The sequence below is a fragment of the Pipistrellus hanaki genome, assembly GCF_964339955.1.
Source record: "Pipistrellus hanaki genome assembly, chromosome: 9".
NCBI classification, from domain to species: Eukaryota; Metazoa; Chordata; class Mammalia; order Chiroptera; family Vespertilionidae; genus Pipistrellus; species Pipistrellus hanaki.
In genome coordinates, this window is record NC_140511.1 from 47469595 (window position 1) to 47490140 (window position 20546).

The 20546-nt window shown below is 37.3% G+C and overlaps 1 protein-coding gene across 1 annotated transcript in view; it reads right to left on the reverse strand.

Annotated features, from left to right (window-relative positions):
• The window catches only part of STK33 (serine/threonine kinase 33), a 116183-nt gene that overhangs the window by 2558 nt on the left and 93079 nt on the right, over window positions 1-20546 (reverse strand). The window contains exon 12 of the mRNA XM_084893486.1: window positions 12513-12719. Within this exon, the coding sequence (XP_084749612.1) occupies window positions 12513-12719 (207 nt within the window). The remainder of the gene's footprint in view (window positions 1-12512; window positions 12720-20546) is intronic.

Genomic DNA, 20546 nt, shown 5'->3' on the forward strand with positions numbered 1-20546 from the left:
CATTAAACTAATGCTCTTAACCAGCAACATATGATTGCCTGTTTTCTTTCTGGTGTTTAGTGCATGTTAAAACTAATGTCAACCATATTTTAATTGAGCTCCTAAGTCGGCCTAAAACTGGCTGCACAGAAACATATTGCAACATGTGTTCCTTTGCTCCCTGGTTACATCGGTGCAAATCTACTTATCTTTATGCAAATGTAAATACTTACAAACTTCTGTGTATATGGGTGCATCTTGTCAAATATTATATGTGTGCATACTTTGCCATTTTGCTTTGCTAATTTGCAGAGGCATTAAGTTTAGGAAGCAGAATCCTAAGAGCTTTCCTAAAGACCATTCTGATGCCAACAAAACATGGGCCAGGCTGGCCCTCACATGGCCCTTCCGGCAGAGCTTAAACTTCCTTCGCCAGGAGCCAGGTCTCTCATCCCCTTGGAACACAAATAGCCAAGGAGAATTCTAGCTCCCAGTCTTTTCTCTGGAAACATGAACAAACCTTAAGTTTTTGGGGATACAGATTTTAAGTTATAGATTATCTAAATTTTAGGTTTCTCTTTTTCTTTTCTCATACTCAACGGAATTCCTCAGAGATCTATGCTGTCACTGATATGATCTAAAAGTTTTATAGAGAAATGAAAAGTGCAACTGCCAAGGCTGTATATCGGAGTTATAATACTAAGATCTTCCAGGTCATGAAAGGCAAACAGAAGGCGACGTGCTCCCATATGATTGTACAAAGGGGGAGAAAGGTGGGGGAGAAACTTCAATATTCAGTTCCAGGGGGAAAAAACTCTAAATGATCATTATGAAGCTGTTGGCCATCATTATCAATCCAAGAAAGAGGATCTAAAAATCAGTGTAGCCCTAACCAGTTTGGTTCAGTGTCGGCCTGTGGACTGAAGGGTCCCAGGTTCGATTCCGGTCAAGGGCATGTACCTTGGTTGTGGGCACATTCCCAGTAGGGCGTATGCAAGAGGCAGCTGATTGATGTTTCTCTCTCATCGATGCTTCTAACTCTCTATCCTTCTCCTTTTCTCTCTGTAAAAAAATCAATAAAAATGTTTTAAAAAATAAAAATCAGTGTAGACCATTCTCCAAAGGTATTGCACAGTGACCAAGAAAACCTGGCTGTTATCAGCAAACATCTTCAAAATCAAAGAAAAAAATAATCCTTCTATCCTTATGTAAAATTGTGAAGAATTCATACCTGAAACACTTAAACCAGCTTGAACAGAGTAAAGAGCAAGAATGTTTACAGACAGGCTACTAATATGATTAACGGTGGAGGATTCTTTAAAAGAGAGTCCTTCGGTCTAAAAATATAAAGAATTGGAGCATCTATATAATCACAATCTATAAACTGGAGAAGGGGAGGATTTCAGCACCGGAGCTGGACAGCATCTCTGAGGGCTGCAGGAGGAGGTGACATGGGGCTGCCCTAAGTGGCATTTCTATTGTTCCTCACCTTGACAGTCTTACCATTCAGACTGTAAGAACAGTCAGTCCTACTGGAGGCAGAATGAGAGAAAAGATAACCTTACAAGGTTCCCTTCAGTTCCATCTTTTAGTAATTCAGCATCCTGGGCCTGATTTCTCCAGCTCACATTACTCATCGTGAAAAGGGGGCGGCATGTGTCAAGGGGAGATATGTAACAAGAAAACTGGGCGAAGTATACATAGTTCATTATTCACTGGCATAACTTTAACCTGATGAACTCCTCTGATGATAATGGATGGGAAACGTGTAAGCTCCAGGCACATCCCTGAAAGCTAATACCAGTGCATGATTACCAGAAACTGTTACCATTTCTCTGGATTTTGAGTAAAATATATGCTATTTAAGTAAAGTGGTTTATCACCATAGCAACCATTTCTAGAGTCACACATTCAAATTATAGGTCTGCACAAGGTCTAAGTGACAGAACATTCTGATACAAGTGTTCAGTTACACCTTTGCTTGCAATGGTCACCCACTTTCTCTCACACTCCTACGGTTTTCAAAAGGAAGAAGGGGGTGGGGGGGAGAAACAAAGGGAGAAGGGAAAAAGATAAATTGACTTCCAAATATATAGATTTCTAATATGAGGTTTCCCACATAAAGAGTGGGTCTTATATGTAGTTAATGAAAAAAAAAATCTAACTTGCAAATTAGAGAGAGATGTAAACCTCTCTTTTCTTATTAAAATATAATTTACACATAGAATGTACAAATTTCAAGTGTACAGTTTTATGAGTTTCAACAATGTAGAACCAGCATGCCAATCAAGAAGTAGAAAAACTTCCCAGAAAGTTTCCGATGCTACATTCTAGTCAACTTCCTTCCCATCTTAGGGCTACAGTGTTCTGATATTTCTCAACATAAATTACTTTGTCTTTTCTAAAACTTCATATAAATGAAATAGCATACAGTATGTACTCTTTTGCATCTGACTTCTTTATCTTCAGATTTTTAATTGAAATTTTTATTAAGATGATTATAAATTCCCATGGTATTATATCATGCTTTTGAGATTCATCCACGAATTAGGATTTTTATTGACAATATCTTATTATATGGATATATCACAATTTGTTTATCCATTCTTCTACTAATGGATATTTGGGCTATTTCCAATCTGGGGCTGTTTATATATAAAGCTGCTATAAACATATTCTAAAAATCCTTTTCAAACTTACATTTGGGATTGCTGGGTTAATGGTGAATAAATGCTCAACTTTATAAATAACTGCCCAATTGTATTCCAAAGTAACTGCACCATTTTGCATTCCTACCAGCAAGACAGAAAAGTTTCAGTTGCTCCGATATTTGCTAAAATTTGGAGTTTCCAGTTTTATTTAATTTGACAATTTAAATTTAAATTCTATAGAGTGTGGCTTTTCCTGATATCATTTGCATTTTCTTGATGACTAATGATCTGGCACATTTTTCATATGCTTATTAACTATTTGTATATCTCCCTATCTGAAATGTCTGTTCAGGTTTTATGCCTATTTTAAAATTGGGTTGCCTTATTATTGAGTTGTTTTCATATTCTGGATACAAGTCCTTTGTCAGATGTACTTATTGCAAATACTTTCACCTTGTCTGTGTCTTGCCTAATCCTTTTCTTAAAATCTTTCAGATGAACAAATGTGTTTACTTTTGATGAAGTTCATTTTTTTTAAAATTGTTTTTTCTGTTCTAAGAATCTGACTACTCTCTGAATGGACGATATTCTCTTAGGAGATTTACAGTTTAGCTTTTGGATTCAGGTTTACTATCTATTTCAAACTAACTTTTGTGACAGTGTAAGCTAAGGGTGTCAATCATTAATTTTTCCATATAAATATCCTACTATTCCAATACCATTTATTGAAAACTACCCTTTCCCCACTGAATGCCTTTTGTCACTAATCAATTAACTACATAAGTGTGGGTCAATTTCTAGACTCTCAATTTTGTTTTACTGCTCTATTTGCCTATTCTTACACAAACACCATACTGTACGGATTACTGAAGCTATATGATAAATGTGAAATAAAGTCATATAAGTTCTCCAACTTTGTTGTTTTCAGGTTCTATTAGGTGTTCTAGGTCTTATGTATTTCCAAATACATTTTAGAATAATCTTGTTAATTTATTTCTAACAGAAAAGCAAAAGCCCTAGATTTCAATTCAGAATTGCTTTAAAACTATAATTTGGAGAGAATAAACATCTTAACAGTATCAGATCTTCCAAATGATGGACATGGTATATCTCTCCATATATTTCAATATTCTTCAATTTCATTCAGCAATATGCTGCAAGTTTTAATATAAATATCTTACACATATTTTGTTAGATCAGTAAAGTATTTTATTTTTTGCAATAATATTTTATATGGTGTTTTAAATTTTGGTTTCTCAATCAGTCATGCTAGTATATAACAATACAATTGATTTTTGTATACAGATCTTGCATCCTGCAACCTATTTAGTTAATTTTTTATAGATTCCTTAAGATTTTCTATGTCATCTAAAAGTAGAGATAGTTTTATTCTTCCTCTTCAATCTATATAATTTTACTTCTTTTATTTCCCTTGGTGCATTGGCTAAGACCTCTAGCTTATTTAAAATAAATTTAAAAAGAACATCTTTGCCTTTCTCTTATCTTCAGTGGAAAAGTGTTCAACATTAAATTATTAAAAATAATACTAGCTTTATAAGTTTTTTGGGTTTTTTTGTAAATTCTCTTAATATGTAAAAAAAAAAAAAAAATAAGTTCCCATCTGTTCCTACTCTGCTGAGGGTTTTCCTCATGTTTGATTGCTGAATTTTATCAAATGCATTCTTCAAAATTAGTGAAAAAAATTATATGACTTTTCCCCTTTACCCCTTCATATGATGGATCACATTGTTTGATTCTTGGCTGTTAATCCAAACATGCACTCCTGGAATATACTGTACACTTGATCATGATGCATTATCTTTGTTATTTATTTCTGGATTCAGTTTGCAATATTGCATTTGGGATGTTAGCATCTATATTTATGAGAGATATTGGCTAATAATTGTATTTTCTTATGATACCCCTGTCATGTTTTGGTATTAATGTAATAATGTCAAAGATTCATGTCTCGCCTTTTTAATATGTTGAGAAATACTCTAAAGAGTCTGTGTAACAAGCTTTCTCTTCTTTCTTCTTTAAATATTTGGAAGAATTAACCAGTAAAATAATTTGGGACTGGCGTTTTCACTTATAGAACGTTCTTAATTATAGATTCAATTTAAAAATAAATATAGAACTATTTAGATTTTTTTTATATTTATATCTGTTTTGATGTTTTAAAAAGAAATTTGACAATTTCATATAAATATTCCAATATATAGACATTAAGTCATTCACAATATCCTTCTTTTGAAGTCATTCTTTCCTTCTAGCTTTGTTGGAAGGGTACTTAATCTGTCATTCTTTTTCTAGTTTATTAAAACAAAGTTCATTATTATTGCTATTGTTGTTATTAATCCTCACCCGAGGATATTTTTTCCATTGAGAGTGGAAGGAAGGAGGGGAAAGGAGTGAATGGATAGAGAGAGAGAGAGAGAGAGAGAGAGAGAGAGAGAGAGAGAGAGAGAGAGAGAGAGAGAGAGAGAGAAAGAGAGAAAGAGAGAGAGAATGCGAGAGAGACAAATCAATCCATTCCCTCCTGAACAGGCTCCAACTGGGGCTAGGGGTTGAACCTGTAACCCAGGTACGTGCCCTTGACTGGGAATCAAATCTGCAACCCTGTGGTACCTGGGCCGGGGATCTAACCACTGAGAACACCGGCCAGAGCTATTGTTGTTTAAAAGTCAATGTTATTCTATATTTAATCACATATGTACTCTTGCCAATACCTTTCGTATATTCCTGCAGTTCAGTACTTCCATCTGGAATCATTTTCTTTTACCTTGAAATCTTTCTTTTAGTATCTCACAGTAAAATATGCTGATAACAAATTCCTTCATGTTTGACATACCTGAAAACATTTTAATCTTTATTTTTGAAGGCAATTATCACTAGATGAGAAATTCCAAGTTAGCAGGGGGTTTTTTGTTTGTTTTGTTTTTAGCACTTTAATGAAGTCATTCCATTGTCTTCTGGCTTCTATTATTTCTGTTGATATGTCAAATGTTGCTCCTTTGATGACAATGTTTTTCCCTTCTCTCCACCACTGCCCCAAATTGTATATGACTATATTTTTCTTTCTCTGGTCTAAATAATTAGAGAATAATATTCAAAGCAACCACAGACACCAGAATGTAATGAAAGAATCCCTGAAAGGACAGCCAGAAAAGGGGCATCCTAAATTCTGTCCAGCTAAAGATACATGAACTCATCTAAGCTTATAATATTTCCATTGTCCAGGATACAATTCAAAGTTACTCAACAGAAATAACAATTAACAGAGGTAGACCCTGAGATGACCAAGATGTTAAAATTAGCAAACAAGAATTTTTAAAACAGTTGTCATAACTATTATAAGTAATGTTAAGGAAAATATTATTTAATGAATAAAGGCAGTCTCAGTAGACCAAGCAGAAATTTTAGAATAAAATATAATACAATAAATACAATGAAATTAAGTATTAAGTCTATCACAAGACAGATTTAATAGGAAAATGGAGATAACTGAATATAGATCAATAAAATATATCCAACTTAAAGAACAGATTTAAAAAAGTGAATATGCCTCAATGACCAATAGAACAATATCAAGTGGTCTAACATGTAATTAGAGACTCAGAAAAACAATTAAGAAACTATAATGACAAAATTTCCCAAAGTCACAAATTTACAAATTCAAGAAGTTCAGCAACCCTAAGCAGAATAAATGTGAAGAACATGCCTAAAAATGTCATTGTCAAACTGCTGAATATCAAAGAGAAAACCTTGAGAACATTCTAAGAATAATAACATGTTATATTTAAGGAAAGGATATTCCAGATTACCAATGACTTTTTACCAGAGAAACTGGAAGCCATAAGGCAGTAGAGTGACATCTTTAAAGTGTGGACCCAAAACATGTCAAGACAGAATTCTATAAACAGAAAATCTCCTTAAAAAATTAAGACAAAATAAAGACATTTTAAGATAAAATAAAAGTAGGATAGTTCATTACTAGCACACAATCAATACAAAAAAATACAAAGGAAGCTCATTAGGCTGAGATGAAATCATACCAGATTAAAACTTGAATTTTAAGAAAGAGCATCAGAAACAGTAAATATCTGGGTAAATATAGGACAGTTTTTCCTCTTACTTTCTTGGAAATATATATGACTATTTAAAACAAAAATTAAAACATTGTTTTGTGGAGTTTAAAGCATAATGTAGATGTAATACATGTGTCAATTATAGGCAAAGAGATGAAGCTCCAAATTAATACATCTGAATTGAAGTAGTATTAGTTATAACCCAACCTAATGATTTGTTCTCCATAGGGAAAAGCTATACATAGCATATCCTGGCAGGTATAGTCCCTAAGGGGGACTAAGCAAAAGCCAGGCTTGGGAAAGCAGGGAAACAAATTTAAAAGGATTACTAATATATCCCTTTAATTAGGGAAGTCTGGCTCTAAGTCTGTGGTGAAACCTAAGCCCTTTCACAGGAGATTCAAGTGGGAGTAAACGTAGGGACAATAGCATTGTTATTTATGAAAGTCTATGAATCCAAACTAGCAACTGGCATTGCAAACAGCATTAGATCAAAGAACAACAGGTCAAGATTCATGTTAGCACAAACAATTACTTGTATCTGTATTAGTCAGTGATTGCTGCAGTCAGCTACTGGACTGGGGAGGTTCCCAAGATCACCCCCAAGTCCCATGATTCACTAGGAGCAACCACAGGATTCAGCATGTGGCTGTATCACTGCTGTGGTGCAGTACAGTGAAAGGATGTAAAGCACAATTACCAAAGGTAAAACGCACTTGAGGTGGAATCCAAGGGGAAACCAGGTCAAGCTTCCAAGGGTTTGCTTCCAGGAGCCACACAAGATGCATGTAAGTACCCCAGGAACAGGTTGTGACAACACATGTGAAATGTTGCCAAACAGAGAAGCTCTCCTAGCACCCAAGGCTCCTACTAGAAGCTGGTCTTGGAGGCAGCCTCTGCCTGGCACCTGCCAAAATTCCAGACTTCCAGAGAGAACGCGGGCATTCAGCAGAAAGCATATTATTTGTACAAACAGTTTAGGCATGATGAATCATTCTTATCAGACAATGGTTGCAACCGTCCCCAATTCTAAGTTCCCAGAAGGCAGCCAAGGGCCAGCCTTGCAAGCAAACCTTTCCAGACAGAAGTTAAGGCCTGCTATGTTAACTCTTTTCTGCGCAACTACGTAAGAAACACTATAAAAGTCTCAGGACTTTGTAACAATAAACTTTAATCTTTCTCATTTAGCTCTAGGGCTTGGCTGTGCTAGGCTAGACTTCAGGCTTTGTATTTGGTTCAGGTCTGCCCCGCAAATTTTCATGATTCCGAGAACTATGGCTCCCCGAAGGCATATTCTTCTCACGCAGGTGGCAGAAATACAAGAGAGCAAGCTCAATCATGCAAACAATTTTAAGGTCTCTGCTTACATCACACCTCTTAATATTCCATTAGCCAAAGTGAGTCATATAGCTCAGACCAACATTTCCTTCATCTACTATAATAGGGAGAGCTGCAAAATCATATGGCAAGGGTTGTGAAGGTATAATCCCTCACCAGGAGGGATTAAAGAATTGGGAAAATAATGCAATCTACCCCAGTACCCTAGGGGCCCTACCAAACTAGAGGGCAAATGAGGTTGGAAGCATCACCTTAGCACCTATGAAAATGGTATTTCTTATTCTTAGTGTGCTCATTTGTTTATGCCAACACCTAAGAAGCCTTGAAGCAGGCAGGAAAAATCATGCAATTTTAGTAATATACACAAGTTCTTTAGCAATATAATAATAAAAGTCAAGTTAACATTAATCTGTGCTAACCATATGTCAAGAGTGTTACATGAAAGATTTCATTTAGTCCTTGGTTGATGCCATTAATCCCATTTTACAGATAAAAAAAAAAAACAGAGGCCTAGAGACCTGCCCAAGGTCATAAAGCTTGTAAGTGGTGAAGCCAGGATTTGAATCCAGGCAGCCTAGATCCCGGGCTTGTGCTTTTAAATATCAGGATACATTAAGTACAGCACTTGGGCATATATAACAGATGGCATTGCTTCAATATCTGAGAACAAAAATGTTGCCAAGTTGTGAAAGCACCATCACATCTGCACATGATTGACATGGGCTCTGAGAGCTAAGACTTAATTTGTAAATAAGAGAAAATTTTTATCTTAACTAAAATATGAAAACCTGACTTTTTTTTTCTCATAGAAACATATCAATATAGAATAACTCAACTGTTTGATTTCAATGTTTTTAGATTCAAATACTTCATGTCTTCGAAGAGCTAATCTATCCTTTCTACTTCCTAGACTCGGTAAAGTATTTGCTACAGATACTATCTCCTATGATATGTGCAGGTGGTGTTTTCAGACAAGAAAAATGATAACATTCTCTCTAAACAAATATATTTGACTGCATTCAGCAAATAATTTAACAACTAAGAAGTATGTCCTTTTATGAAGCAAGAATTCTGTAATGAAAACATAGTACTTCTAACACAGTGGTTGGCAAACTCATTAGTCAACAGAGCCAAATATCAACAGTACAATAATTGAAATTTCTTTTGAGAGCCAAATTTTTAAAACTTAAACTTCTACTAATGCCACTTCTTCAAAATAGACAAACCCAGCTGTGGTATTTTGTGAAGAGCCACACTCAAGGGGCCAAAGAGCTGCATGTGGCTTGCGAGCCGCAGTTTGCCGACCACGGTTCTAACCCATCCAGAGTTTCTGGTCCCTCCTTCTGTGATTAGGGATAGTTGCATGTTCATTGCAAACATTGGTTCCTCTTAAATTGTTTTCTAAGCTTAATAAACAATGAGAGCATAATACTATTTATCAGAAATCACTAAAGACCTAATGTTAAAAGGCATGCTCCTGCAAGGAGCAGTGGTTTGCCAACTATCTCATTTGAAGACGGGTAATGCTGTTGCAGGAGTTAAAATCTTGAGTCTTCCTGAGAGAGCAGATTAAGGACCCACTGTAGGGAGCTCAGAGGGTTACTGATAACACAAAACATGATCTAGACATACTCAGCTTGGAAAACACAAGTTACACATGAGAGAATACATCTGTCCTCAATGAATACCATTACCTAAATAGGCTAAAAGTTAGAAATGAAAAGGAAAACAGAAAGGATATCACCAAAGGCCAATTGCTTGAGAACCAGTTTAAGAAAGTGAGGTCCGAACCTGGGCAGTGCGGAGAGGACTGCATTCTTCCACAGGCCCAGGCAACGGGAGCCAGGGCGCAGCTCCTCAGGGAAGAGGAGAGCACTTAGCTCAGTGTTTTTACTGATAACAAATCCTCACTTTCTCTGCTAGTTTTCCTGGAGCTCTGCCACTTATCTAGAAAGGGTGACTTCCCTGGCCAGGGAAAATAAGAAATCAGGAGCTCCAAATCAGTGTACCAGATCCTCCAGGAAAGCACTAACTGCTGGCAGATTTCCATTTTAATTAAAGCCACTTGTAAATATTTTAATGGAAAGAAAATCATATATATTTTCTTAATTTAGTAGGTATAAGTTATTCAAATGATCACATCAAGTTGTCCTATAATATAATTTTAACAAACAAAATTTTCCCATGGAAGTATTTCAATATTTGTAGAATGAATTTAAACAAAATTAAAATTTCACTCTTAAGAATATTAAGTACTCTATGAATCCTGTATAGAGGCAACCCTACTTTTAGTTATCACTTTAGAACTTTATATACCACTACTTGCTGTTAATGAAGACTTGAAAGGAAATAAGTAATTTCTTAACATAAACTCAACTTCAATATAATTAACAAAGTAGCATATTTATTCACAAAAATCCTTGGGGAAAAAACTTAGTAGATTAAATAATGAGAAGTTTAAGGGATAACACTTTTCAGAAAAATTCCCAAAGATATCACAGCCCAAACCTAAGCATGGGAAAGTTCCTTAGTGGTTCCTCGGTTTCCAGGGCAAGGTCCTACCCACCTGGCGGAATTTCTGCTACAGCATTTACATGTAGCTTTCCAGAGTCTGCCTGAACACTTCCAATGATTGGAGGGTGGGGTTTACTCTCCATGGCCCAGCATGTTCTACTGCAGGTGAGTTCTGATAGTGGAAAAGTTCTTTCTGTTGAGTAGAAATCTATACTATTTTTTTTTTTAATTTATTGATTGATTTGAGAGAGACAGAGAAACATGGATTTGTCGCTCCACCCATTGATTTATGCATCCATTGATTGATTCCTGTATGTACCCTGACTGGGGACTGAACCCACAATCTTAGCGTATTGGGATGATGCTCCACTAGTAAACAAATAAGCTACCCAGCCAGGTTGAAATCTATGTTCTTGAAATTTCAACCCAGATTTCAACTTCAAATTCCAATTCTTCTGTTCCTAGTTGGAAGTAGCTGAGAACAGCATAGCAAGTCCCATCACTTTGTGACTTGGAGGGGGAGGAGGAGAGGGCAGATGTGTGACAGAGCAATGGAAAAGGTGATGGAGGATAACCAAGCATAAAAAAGGGTATTTTATGCCAGATTCAATGACAAACACAGATATAATCCAAGACTACAAAAGATAATGTGTGTATGTGTATATATGTTTTGTTTTTGTATATAAATGTGAGTAATATGTAGGTGCATATGAGTGTATATGTGTAATCTATGACTATGAATATGTAAATATTAGTGTATAAAATGCTAAGCCAACTAATAGGAAAATCTTCAAACTATGTTCAATAAGGAAATGCAAACATGATTTTTAAAATATTATTTTTAACAAAAATATAAAATGCACACAGCTGCTCAGCACTGCAGGAGCTGTTAACAGACTAGAGAGGATGAAGGGAATTCAATAAACTTATGTTTATATTATGGCAAAAAATATGATTATTTCAAAATACCGGAATCATTAAATGTTAAGATTATTATCTAGACATTTGCTATCCAGTGGATGAAGAAGTTCCCAACCAGTACATCAAAATCAGTCCATCACTCTGCGAGGCCTCTTTCTGCCAGGTTCTGCAGGGATTCTCAGCACGGAGGGTGTGGCCAGCAGCCCTGCCCCTCCCTCAAGGCTCACCCTCTCCTCCCTGCAGGCTCTGGGCCTCAGAGAACCCAACAGCAGCAATTCCTCACAGGAAGTCTGGGCCGCCCTAAGATGAGCAGCCCCCAAGGCAAGGATGCTCAATGATTAAAGAGGAGCTACAATGTGCTCATTGGGTTTCAAGACAAGAAAGAAAATGAACATACAGAAAACTTTCCCACAAACACAGAACACCGTTTGGGTAAATTGTCAGGATATCCAGTTAATAGAATGAAATCTAGAATTAATCAAAATGTTGTGAAATTTTATTCACCAAAAACTATAAGACTATATTTAGATCTAACAAAGTAAAATGATAACCCTACATAGTTTTAGGTATCATAAATTAGAAACAATTAGTAACTGGATAATGTAACAACTCTTTTTCTAGGTAATACATAAACTCATTCTAAACTGTGTAGCTTGGTAAAGTAAAAAAATCATTCATTTTGAACCATGGGCCAAACCTGATACACCACCTGATTCTGTTTGTGTCTAAAATTGCCTGAGCCGGTTTTCATGCTACAACATCAGAGTTGAGAAGTTGCGACAGAGACTCTCCTGGCTCCCACCGCTAAAGCATTTATTTCTCTGCCTTTGCAGATCCTGCCCTATATAATCAGAGGTCTGAAAATAAACATTTTGGCCACATTGTTAAATCATGATAGTTTCAAACAAGAACTTTACTTGCTTTATCATGTAGGGCCTTCATTGCAAATCAACAACAAAAAGGACAGAGTTGGAGAAATGGAACAACTGTTCTTCCTACTGGTTTTGTTGGTTCTTCCTACCTGTTTTACGTCCTCTTCTTCTGAAGCGCTAGAGACAGCCTGGACATCTTTGCTGGGTATGTCGAGCTGGAAACTTTCCAACTTTTCTTGATTGGACAGCATGTTCTTTGGATCTTCTGTGCTTTCCTCATCACTGTCTGGAATATTTTTCCATTCTTTCATCATTTCTAACACATTGGTAGGTCTCATCGAAGAAAGTCTATTGCCCTAATGTCAACAATGATTTTTGGTGTTATAAACAGTTTGGAAAATTCAAAGGAGTCTTAATCTTTTAGTAATATATTCTCCCAGATTCTGTAAGTCACGTAGAAAAACTATAATGCTGAATAAATGGCAAAACTGGTGATACCTGTTGGAGCACCCTCCCTGTGTGAAAAGACATGACAGAGCAACTCTCTGGACTCAAAGACCTCATGGCAGCCCATCCTTACACAAGTAAAGGGAAGCTAAAAGGATGAAAGAAGTTCCTCAAGGTCTAGTGGGTCCAACTCTAGAGATAAGCCTATAGGATACCAAAATGTCCAGGTAAAAAAAATCTAACGTCAGTCGATGAGGCAGGTGCTGTGTCCAAGAATATAGATGTTTGATTTGAAAGCTCTTAGTTGACTTGGAGATTTAGATATAAGGTGGTCAACTGATTTATAACTGATTCAGTGCATTGTTTTTATCCCAGATGTGACAACACAATACCAAAATTGACTACTTTATATTACCCAGTTTTTCTCAAATATAATATTCTATTTAATGCCAAGAAATCCATGCATGCAGTTTCAAATGCTTCTGCTAGACTAGGTATCTCCTTGTCTCCCAGGGAACTTATCAACAAAGATGGAAGTGCAGTAAAGAAGTTAAAGGTGATGATGCTGGGAGTGAAACCCGAACCAAGTGCAAATGGAGTAACAGAAGAATTGCCGACCTTGGGGACGATGACACTGCACCGTTTGAGAGAACCAGATCCGCAACCAAAGGACCTTAGTGAAGGCAACTTATCAGCACAAAGGGGAAAGTGGCTGTGACAGAAAGGATGAATTTGCCTCAGAGAAAGAATTTTCAGAGATATTTCTAAACCCTGAAAGCACAAAAGATAAAATGTTAGAAGTTGAACCAAACTTAGAAAACAGTATGACAATTTGCCAAGGCATAAAAAAGATGCTCCCCTCTGTACTGTAAGTTTTATGACAAGAGGCAAGCACTTTTTAAGCTAATCTTGATAAGTTTTTTTTTTTTTTTACCAAAAATTAAGATTCTTTAATTCTCAATATTTCTAATGTTTTAAATTAAAACATCAACATGAAGGACAAAGATTCACTGCCTCCTGGATGCACCCCGACCAGGGATAGAACTCACAACCTAGGTATGTTCCTTGATTCGGAATCAGACCTACAACTTTTCAGGGTACTGGACGACACTCCAAACAACTGAGCCACAATGGCCAGGGCTACCAGGACATTTATTTGTACCACTGTTTGTATTAGGAAAGATATGAAACAATTTAAATGATCTACTAGTATATTCATTGGGGATTATTTAAAAAATAATACAATGCTGGGTGTTTTCTTTTTTTAATAAGAAAATCTTCCCAAGATATATTGGATAAAAAAGAATAGTTTGCATAATATGAATCCATTTGGGTAAAGTACATACACAAAATGAGCAGGGTGTTTTTGAAAGAACACAAGAGAGATTTAACAGCAGTTACCTTTAGTAAGAGGGAATGAAGTTAATGGAAAGAGAAAGTTATTTTTTCTGTTTTATTTACCATTTAAATAATTTACCATGGTTAATTTAAACTATTTTATATGACTAATAATTAATGTAAATTACAGTAGGAAAAGAAATAATGTAAGCTGTAGATACCCGCAAAGAACTGATAGCGCCCAATAAAATCACCAAACATGCCCTAATGGGTCTCGATGAGGCCACGGCAACAGCATATCAGGGTAATAACAACCACTAAAGTAAGCAATTGCATGCCACTTTAACATTTTTCAAGTCATTGATTCCCCCCGCCCCCCGCAGAAGTATAGCAACTACATGAGTAGACAGGTAGATGTTGATATTCCTATTCTTCAGGAGGGAACAGCCTGAGAAATTTAGTAATTTGCCATTATTCCAAAAGCACATTTTCAATTGCCTGTTAAGAACTTATAGCTGGAGGTGTTGCTGAGCCTTCAATACTGTATGGCATGTGCTACGTTGCTCAGAGAGTGTATCTTAAAAGTTCTCATTGCCAGAAAAAAAAAAAACCTGTAACTGTGATATGACAGAAGTATTAACTAAACTGATTGTGGTAATCATTCCCTAATAAATACATTTATCAAGTCATTATTTTGTACGCCTTAAATTTTACAATGTTATATGTCAATTACATTTTAATAATACTGGAAAAATAAAAGGCAACTCAATATATTCCAAACAAAAACTCCTCAAATTGGTGTGTGGGGGCATCTGGCTGCAAATGGAGACGTTCCGAGCACCATCTAGGAAGTACAGTTTGCAGGGATCAATTCCAAGGCCCTGCGTTTCCAATGATCTGTTCCTTTCCAAAAGTCATCTGCTTGGGTGAGGATTTGCAGTAATCCTTTCCTTGCTCTTTTAAGTCAGTATCTTCCAATGCTTGTGAATGCACATATATTTGTGTGTGACAGAAGGCCTATATCTAGATGATGCAACAAATCTCTACAAATCAGGAAGTAAAAGACATAAAACCAAACAGAAAAATGGGGGAAATACTAGAACAGGCATTTTGCAAAAGAGGATATAAAAAAGGCCAATTAGCATAATTAAAGGTGACTGGTTTAATTTGTAACCCATGAAATGCAGACTAAAAATCACAAAGAGATGCCCTTGCATATCTACCAGAGTGTCTCAATTAAAATACTGACAACAAGAGGCTATGAGAAGATGCAAAGCAGAACTAGAACTCTGGCACATTTCTGTGAGTGAACTACAAACTTTGGAAAAGAGAACAAAGGAACTTCCGGGTTGAGGGAGACAAAGGAGAAAATTCATGTAAACTCAACTACGATCCTGGGACTTCAGTATCTTTCAGTAGCAACACACTGTCAAAACAAGTGAGATATAAAGTCCTCTCTATGTAAGCTCAGATCCACAGAAAACAGCTCTGCCTGTGTTCCCACTGAGTTTCCCACAACTCCCCTACATGTCTTCCAGGTTCTGGAAAAGCCGAACTGCCAATAAAATTCATATTTTCAGCCCGGCCTGTGCCCTCTCACAATCTGGGACTCCTCAGGGGATATTGGACCTAAACCACCAGCAGTCAGACATCTCTCTTCACAATCCAGGACGCTGCATGCACCAATGACCATGCTTTTCATGCAGGTGAGAGGCATCTGGCTGTTGTATGGGCAGCTGCATTTTTTGCCCTGATTATAAAAAGTAGCACATAACATGATCCTTCTAAGGCAGTGGCACCATTTCCCCCATCTTATGGGTGGAAAAACTGAAGCAGAGAAGTTAAGTAATTGGCTTTGTCACATAGTTATAAGTGTCAGAATCAGGGCTGACCACAAAATGTGCAAGCCAGAGTCCATGCCTGTCATCACTGTATCACCCTGTTTTTCCAGTGTTAGAGTAGCATTGCCAGGTTTTAATTTTTAAATCTAAGAGACTGTTCCCCATATAGAGGGCAGGGTCCCCAGGCCTGGTCAGCAATCACAGCCCTCTGAGGGGCAGGGCAATCGGGGGCCGTGTTGTCACCCGCCTTTGTTGGCAGCCTGGCACTGCCTGCTGGCTGGCCCCGCCCCCGACTGCCACCGCCAGTCGTGTCCCTCTCGTGGAATAGATGCGCAGACGCTCAATGCAGTGGTGGTCAGTGCGCATCATAGTGTCCGGTCGTTCTGCCATTCGATAGATTTGCATATTAGGGTTTTATTACATAGGATAATTCAGAATTTAAGAATAACTAAGTATAGTAAAATAAAAGTTGAGTATTAACATATTTAGGATAAAAATATATAGTAGGAAATCATATCCATCAATTAGTTACACATCAGAAAATTTCCATTTGCTTACATAGCATATACACTGAGTGGCCAGATTATTATGACTACCTAATAATTATTATGCTTTCACGTTTGTAGGCAAATTAGCTGTACACTGCATCGTATGAGATATGGAAGCTGAAGGCCTGTTCTAACACCCCACATGCATGAGTACAACCCGTCAAGCTGGTGGGGGCAGTGTTATGATTTGGGGCATGTTTTCCTGGCATGATTTGGGCCCGTTAATTCGTGTGGAACAATGTCTGAATAGCACAACATACCTAAGTATCACTGCTGATCAAGTTCATCCTATCATGTTGATGGCATATCCCAATGGAGATGGCTTCTTCCAACAAGACAATGCGCCATGCCATGGTGCTCATATTGTGCAGGAGTGGTTTTAAGAACATGAGGGAGACCTTACCTTGCTTAGGTGGCCCCCACAATCACCAGATCTCAATCCAATTGAGCATTAGTGGGACGAAGTTAAAAGAGCAATCAGGCAGCTGGTTCCACAACCATCAGATCTCACAGAACCAGACAGTGCTATTCATCCGACATGGTGTCAGATTCCTTGAATCACCTTTCAACATCTCGTGGAATCAATGCCAAGAAGAATCACCACAGTATTGAAGGCAAAAGGTGGCCCAACAAAATACTGATGGGGTGGTCATAATAACCTTGCCACTCAGTGTATATGTTAAGGCTAAAGTTCAAAAGCTAATGACCAAATCATGAATCTTAAAATCAACGAACAAGGGCCTTGTTCACATATTAGGAAAGATTATTCTAAAGTTTAGATCCTCTACACCCTGAGAACATGTGCCTTTGCAAAGTGTGACTGTAAAGCAAAGAACCCTGTAATTTGAGGGAGACTATTTTATGCATCTATTCATCCTATAGTGCCCGATGGATTAAAATAAAAAGATACCTGTTAAAATCAACATAGACATTTAAATGACTCTTCTCCCATTTAAAATAAGCCATCTTGGAAGGCTTATACACTATAACAATAATTTCATTTCAAAGAACCTACAATTGGTCTCCACTATATATGTATGACTGGAAGTTAAAATTCTAGTATGAGATTCAAGTCCCCACACAATTTTCTTTCCTTTTCTAAAAGTCTCATTTCCCACTTCTTTCCTTCAAGCATCTTATCTGCTTGTCAAATTGAATTCCTGATTTCATACTTGCTTGTCTCTGTACCTCTGGTCATTTGGCAATTTCTTATGTCATTTATCATTTCTCCCTTGCATTATATCTTATACATAACTTGTTTCCCTTACTAGATTGTGAGTTTCTATGTCAGAGATCATGTCCTATATGTCTATAACAACATTCTATTGCCTAGCACAGCAACTGGCACATGGTAGGCATCAAAAATAATCTGTTGAAGGAATTACTGTCTGAAAAAATACCAATAGAGCTCAAATCTGGAAACTACTTCTTGACAAGATATAGAAGAAAACTGTTTCCTTAATCTACAGGAGGGTTCTTAAATATAAGTAGACATTAAAAATACCTAGGAAAGCCCTAGCTGATTTGGCTCAGTGAATACAGTGTTAGCCTGTGGACGGAAGGGTCCTGGGTTCAATTCCAGTCAAGGGCACATGCCCGGGTTGCAGGCTCAAACCCCAGTAGAGGGTGTGAAGAAGGCAGCTGATCAATGATTCTCTCTCATCATTGATGTTTCTATCTCTCATCTCTCTCTCCCCCCCCCCCCTACTCTCTGAAATCAATAAAAATATATATTCTTAAAAACAAACAAACAAACAAACAAATAAATAAATAAATAAATAAATAGAAATATCTGGAAATCTTGTTTAAAATTCTTAGTGCTAGCTGTCACCAGGGGACTTAAAGGAATACCAAGAGGCACCTATAATTTATAATAATAAAAGTGTAATATGCTAATTAGACTGGACAGCTGAGCAACCTTCCAGACGTTCTGGATGTCCTTTCGGATGACCTTCCAGACAAAGTCATAGTGGCAGGGGCTAAGGCAGAGTCGGTTAGGGATGATCAGGCAGGCAGGCAGAGTGGTTAGGGGCAAACAGGCATGTAGGCAGAGGAGTTAGGGGTGATGAAGAAGACAGGCAGAGTGGTTAGGGGTAATCAGGCAGGCAGGCAGGTGAGGGGTTAGGAGCCAACAGTCCCAGATTGTAAGAGGGATGTCTGACTGCCAGTTTAGGTCCCAGCAGTCGGACATCCCCCAGGGGGTCCTGGATTGCAAGAGAGGGCAGGCCGAGCTGAGGGACCCCCACCCCAGTGCACGAATTTCATGCACCAGGCCTCTAGTTATCTAATAAGAGGGAACACACTCCTGAACCACTGTTGAGAGTAAGGAGGACAAAGGGAAGAAGCAGATGCAGGAGGGTGACAGGCACACTCCTGGCCAGGCCAGTTATCATCAAACTCTTCCTTTGTAGGAAAGTCATCCCTTGGACTTTTTGCTTACATCTAATCTTTCGATTTTTGAAATCAGAATGACAATATGTGTTTATTTTAAGTTCCATTCACTTAAACGTACAGAGAGAAACAACGTTCCTTGGAATACTCTTCAGATATGTTCCATACTTCAAAACGGACAATACATAAGTTAAACCCTAGAAACTTTTTATCTGATAAAGCTCTTTGAAAAGAAAAAGTTTCAATGTGTTAGATATTGCAAAAGATAAGCTCCAGTTACAAAGCAGCAAGGCACTGAGAGAACGGACAGGTTCCCTTTAGATTATTTCAAACACGGGATATGAATTACAGGAAGACTTCAAGTGGTTAAGAAGAAAAGAGTGTTGCCTTTTAGAAGTTTATAAAATGCTGGAATTCTAAACTTCAGACACTGAACTCCTTAGGATAGTCCGATATAGTACACACTATCTGTCGCTTCCCTAACCACTTGGCAAAGACTACATTGGAACAAATGTTACAGAGGCTCAAAAATGGAGACTTCTGGAAAAATGACCAAAGCCAGAAATAAAGCTGTACTAATTAGAACACAAATAATTACATGGCCAAACCCGAATGTTGCGTGATGCTGAAAAGAGATAGATTCGAAGGCACACCATCTGTTTTACAGTTTTTGATTTTCCTGTACCACAAATCTACTCGGTACATTTTGCAATGATCTATTTAGCTGCTAGCTCATTTGCACAATTACTTAGGCCAGAAATATGTGTTGCACAGAATGATTTGAGAGATCAACATAGTCATTAGAGAGGGCAGATATAACCCATTTTTGAGTGAAGACTATTTTTTTAGCCCTTGGAGGAAAAAATATTCTTCAAAGAAATGATTAGAAATTGCCAAAAGAAAATGAGAAAATTTAAAAGAAGAGCGATATGGTACCTAAACTTATTTGGGCCTTCAGGTCACCATCTACTTCTCTGATGGTCATTTCAATGGAAACTTCTCGTTCTCATCTTAACCGTTCTGCAGCCTTTATTTGCAAGCTACCTACTCTTGCTTCTTTTTCAAACATCTTTCCCACTTAACTTTCTTAATACCCCTCTCAGAATTTCCCTCCTCCCTCACCAGCTGCTCCTTCTCAGCCTCCATTGCTAGCTCCTCCTCTTCTCAATGATGGAGTGTCTAAAAGCAGGGTGCTGGGGTCTCTTTTCCTTTCTACCGATATTTTCTTCCCAATTTCTCTCTTCACCTGATAGCATGTTATATGGCATCTATATACTTCCGATTCCCACATCTATAGATTCAGATCAGACTTTTCCAGCTCCAGACTCAGGTATTCAATTTTGATATATCTATGTGAATGTGACACAGGCATCTCAACCTTAGCAAAGCTAATGTGGAATTCTTGAGTCACCACCCTTTCCCCAGACCAAAAAAAAAAAAAAAAAAACAACAAAAAACACAAAACCCTATTTTTCTTACAATCTTCAACATCTCAGTTGGTGGCACTACCGTCCAACCAACTGTTAATGTAAAATCTAGGAGTCATCCTTGAATCCTCCCTTCGGCTCATCTCTCATCTAATCCATCGCCAAATCCTGTCAATCAATATACTTAAAAA